Genomic DNA, 3,218 nt, shown 5'->3' with positions numbered 1-3,218 from the left:
AGCCGCGCTCCGCGACGTCGCCGCGCTCCACATCGTCGCCGCCACTGTTCCGTCACGGGAGAAGGACGCGCGAAGGAAAGAGAGAAGGATCCGAGGCTGGGCTGAGGTCCAACCAGCGCGCCTTGTCGCTGTTCACGTCGCCAGCGTCGCCTTCGTCGGAACTGCCGCCGTCGCGACCAGCTTCCATCTCCGTGGAGGATGGTTGTGGATGAGAGGGGATGAAGCTGCCTCTGCCACCGGAGAACGCACTGCCGGTAAGGGTTTTAAGTTGGTTTTTCCTTTCCGTTGAGTTTCCGGGAACTTTATTGTCGCAGCATGTTGTTCAGGTCGCCGCTGCCGCTTGAGGTGGCTGCCGTGGCTGCCGCCAAACCGGTTCGGAGACTGTCGCTGTTTCAGTTCAGCCATTCTTCCTCTGTCTTGGTAAGCGTTTTTGGTTCGAGAAGCCTTTTGTCGCTGTTCTGATAATTTATGCTGGTGTTGCGACGTCGTCTGTCGTTGGGTTGTGTATCGATGCAATATTCGCGATGTTAATGGTTTTAGGAGTTAGAAACCGAGTTTGCATGTGGCGTTTGAGGCTGTTTCTGCCTCTGAGAAAGCAAGCGAAGCTGAGGTTTGTGGTTGCCGTTGGTTTCGGGCAGAGAGAAAAGAGTTCAGTTGATGTGTTTAAGTTATGGTTTCGACTAGTCTAGGTAGGGGCGATTTTCTAAACTTAATTTACTATCGAGAATTGTTTTAAGTTGATATTAGTATGAAAAATATGTTATGATTTCGTAAGTCTTATGAATTGAACTGACTTCCCTTGAATGAATGCAAACGCAAGTTTTGAATGGTTTATTGATTAATTGTAGATGTTTAGTCGGGATTTATACTTGGATGAAGGTTATTATGAATGATGATTGGGCTGTGGCTGTTTCTGATTATTGAGTTAGTAAGTTGGTTTGATTGAATACTATGTAAAATGGTTTTTTTCGTATGGCGTTTAATTTGATGTTCAAAATGAATTGGCATTTGAAATGATTCGAGATATTGGGAATGGGTTTTGTTGATCTATTGGAAAAGATTCTTAGAATTTGAAAGTGATTTGATTGATTGACAGGCGTTTGGTTTGGTTTGGTTTGGTTGGGACCCTTGAAGGGTGGCAAAAGTCCGAGTTTTAGGGGAGGTGCTGTCGAAATTTTATGAAAACTCTGAGACTTTGTTTGAAGCACTACTTGAAGAGAAAATTTGATTTAAGAATCATACTATTTTATTTTGACTTATTTCAGAATGAACTATGCTTTAAGTTTGATTTATCAATGAAAGAATTATGTTTTGAGCTTCATTGAGAAAATATTTATGTTTTGAGTTCGAACTATTAATAAAAAAGGTTATGCCTTGGATCTGATTTAGTAAGAAAAGATTTATGTTTGAGTTTGATTAAAGAACTACATTTTAAGGAATTATGATTCAAGTTTTTTAATAATTTTAAAGAACGAGATTGGTTGTCAAAGTCTCTAGACCCTGTTGTGAGGTTTAATTAATGGACGATTCCTTTGGTATTTTGAAAGAGTTTTAAATCTGAAATGGTTTTGGGGGTTTTGGAAAAGATTATAGGGAGTGATGTTGGTTTTCAAATAAAAATGAAATTGTGTTGAGCTTTGACCTGGCAAGGTTCGTGGTGGTTTACTGCTTGTCCAGTGTCGAGATGTACGTGGGGTTCGTGGTGGTATACCGCCCACATGTTTTGAATTAAGATGTTAACTCTTATTAGGTTAAATTTACTCAAGTTAAAAGTAAATATCCAATTAAAATGTGCCATGTCATAGAGGATAATTTACATGTTTAAGAAAGGATTGGATAGAATTCACCTATTTTTATACGTTTAAAATTTTTCAAAAACTTGTTTATTATTCATATATTTAGAACTATTTTTGTTTGCGATGTAAATTTTCATATACTATATTTTTCAGATTACCCTAAAAGATTCCTGTTAGGCTTATATATGAGTATGAGATATCAAATATCACATAAAACTCACCAAAGAAAGAACAAATGTTTAAGCTATATAACTAATAAATATAAATAATGCAGTATTGTTTTCAATTTAAATTTTGATGCTGCTTTGATGCACTGATCATTCAGAAGAGATTTTAAATTATTATTTAATTAATTACTTTTATTTCAATAATTATTATTCAAATAATGAATAGAGAAAATATTCAGTTTGGTCCCCGAAGTTATACTCGAGTCTCAATTTAGTCCTTGAAGTTTCAATTACCCCAATTTAGTCCCTAAACTTTTTAAATTTTAATCACATTAGTTCCTGCCGTAGTTTCCGTCCCAGAGTCAATTGAAAAATTTAGAGACTAAATTGAAATATCAACGACTAAATTGAAACTCGAATGTAATTTCAGAGGTCAAACTGAGTATTTTCTCTGATAAATATAAAAGTAAGGATTCGTGCTAATAAGTATATTAAGAATATTAGTTAAGGTATTTATCATAAAAATATTGGATAATTGAAATTTTAATGTATTTATAGTGTATTTATTAAAAAATACTTAAAAAATAATAATTTAAAATTATTATATTTAACTTAATATATATATAATTTTATATTTATTACATCTAACATTATCTAATTAATCGGATGATAATTAAAAAATATAAAATAAAATGTTATTGTGGTTGTTATTAATAATATGAATGTAAGTTACCATGCATAAAATTAAATATTTCTATAAAATATTATTTCCTCGTTAGGCCTTTAATTTAACCAGATAGGAATAATTAATTTGGGTTTAATAATTTTTGCTCTGCATGGATACACCACGCTAGTCCAGAGTACTGGCAGCTGTTTCCTTAGCCGTTCATTGTCTTCAGTCACACTCCACACGTCAAGCCGCATACACACTATTCATTCTTTCCTTCTTCCTTTCTGCCCCCATTCTTATATAAGCGTTGATGTTTCTCTCATACACCAAACAGAAAACATTAAAACACCACTCTCACAATCGATGGAGAGCGACACGCTTCTTCCTCACACCACCGTTTCTTGGACCGAACACAGCAATGACATTGGAATTTCCATGAATGCCCCTCTCACTTCCTTCAAATCCATACTCCAACCTCCTCCAATTACCATAAACCCCTTCCCGTTCCCACAACAACATACCGCACCCACTCTCACTACTACTGCTGATGATGACAACTTTCTCACACACCAAAACATGGACTCC

General features: G+C 35.7%; 1 protein-coding gene across 1 annotated transcript in view; it reads left to right on the top strand.

Moving 5' to 3' along the window:
* The window catches only part of LOC107494644 (transcription factor ICE1), a gene marked incomplete at its 5' end in the record, with an annotated part of 8,919 nt that continues 5,701 nt past the window's right edge, over positions 1-3,218 (top strand). The window contains 3 exon segments of the mRNA XM_052262576.1: positions 1-254; positions 327-689; positions 2,818-3,218. Coding sequence (XP_052118536.1) covers positions 671-689; positions 2,818-3,218 — 420 coding nt within the window.

Source organism: Arachis duranensis, chromosome 6 (assembly GCF_000817695.3).
Source record: "Arachis duranensis cultivar V14167 chromosome 6, aradu.V14167.gnm2.J7QH, whole genome shotgun sequence".
NCBI classification, from domain to species: domain Eukaryota; kingdom Viridiplantae; phylum Streptophyta; class Magnoliopsida; order Fabales; family Fabaceae; genus Arachis; species Arachis duranensis.
The sequence above is the reverse complement of the archived record's forward strand: the minus strand, read 5'-3'. Positions and strand labels throughout refer to the sequence as shown.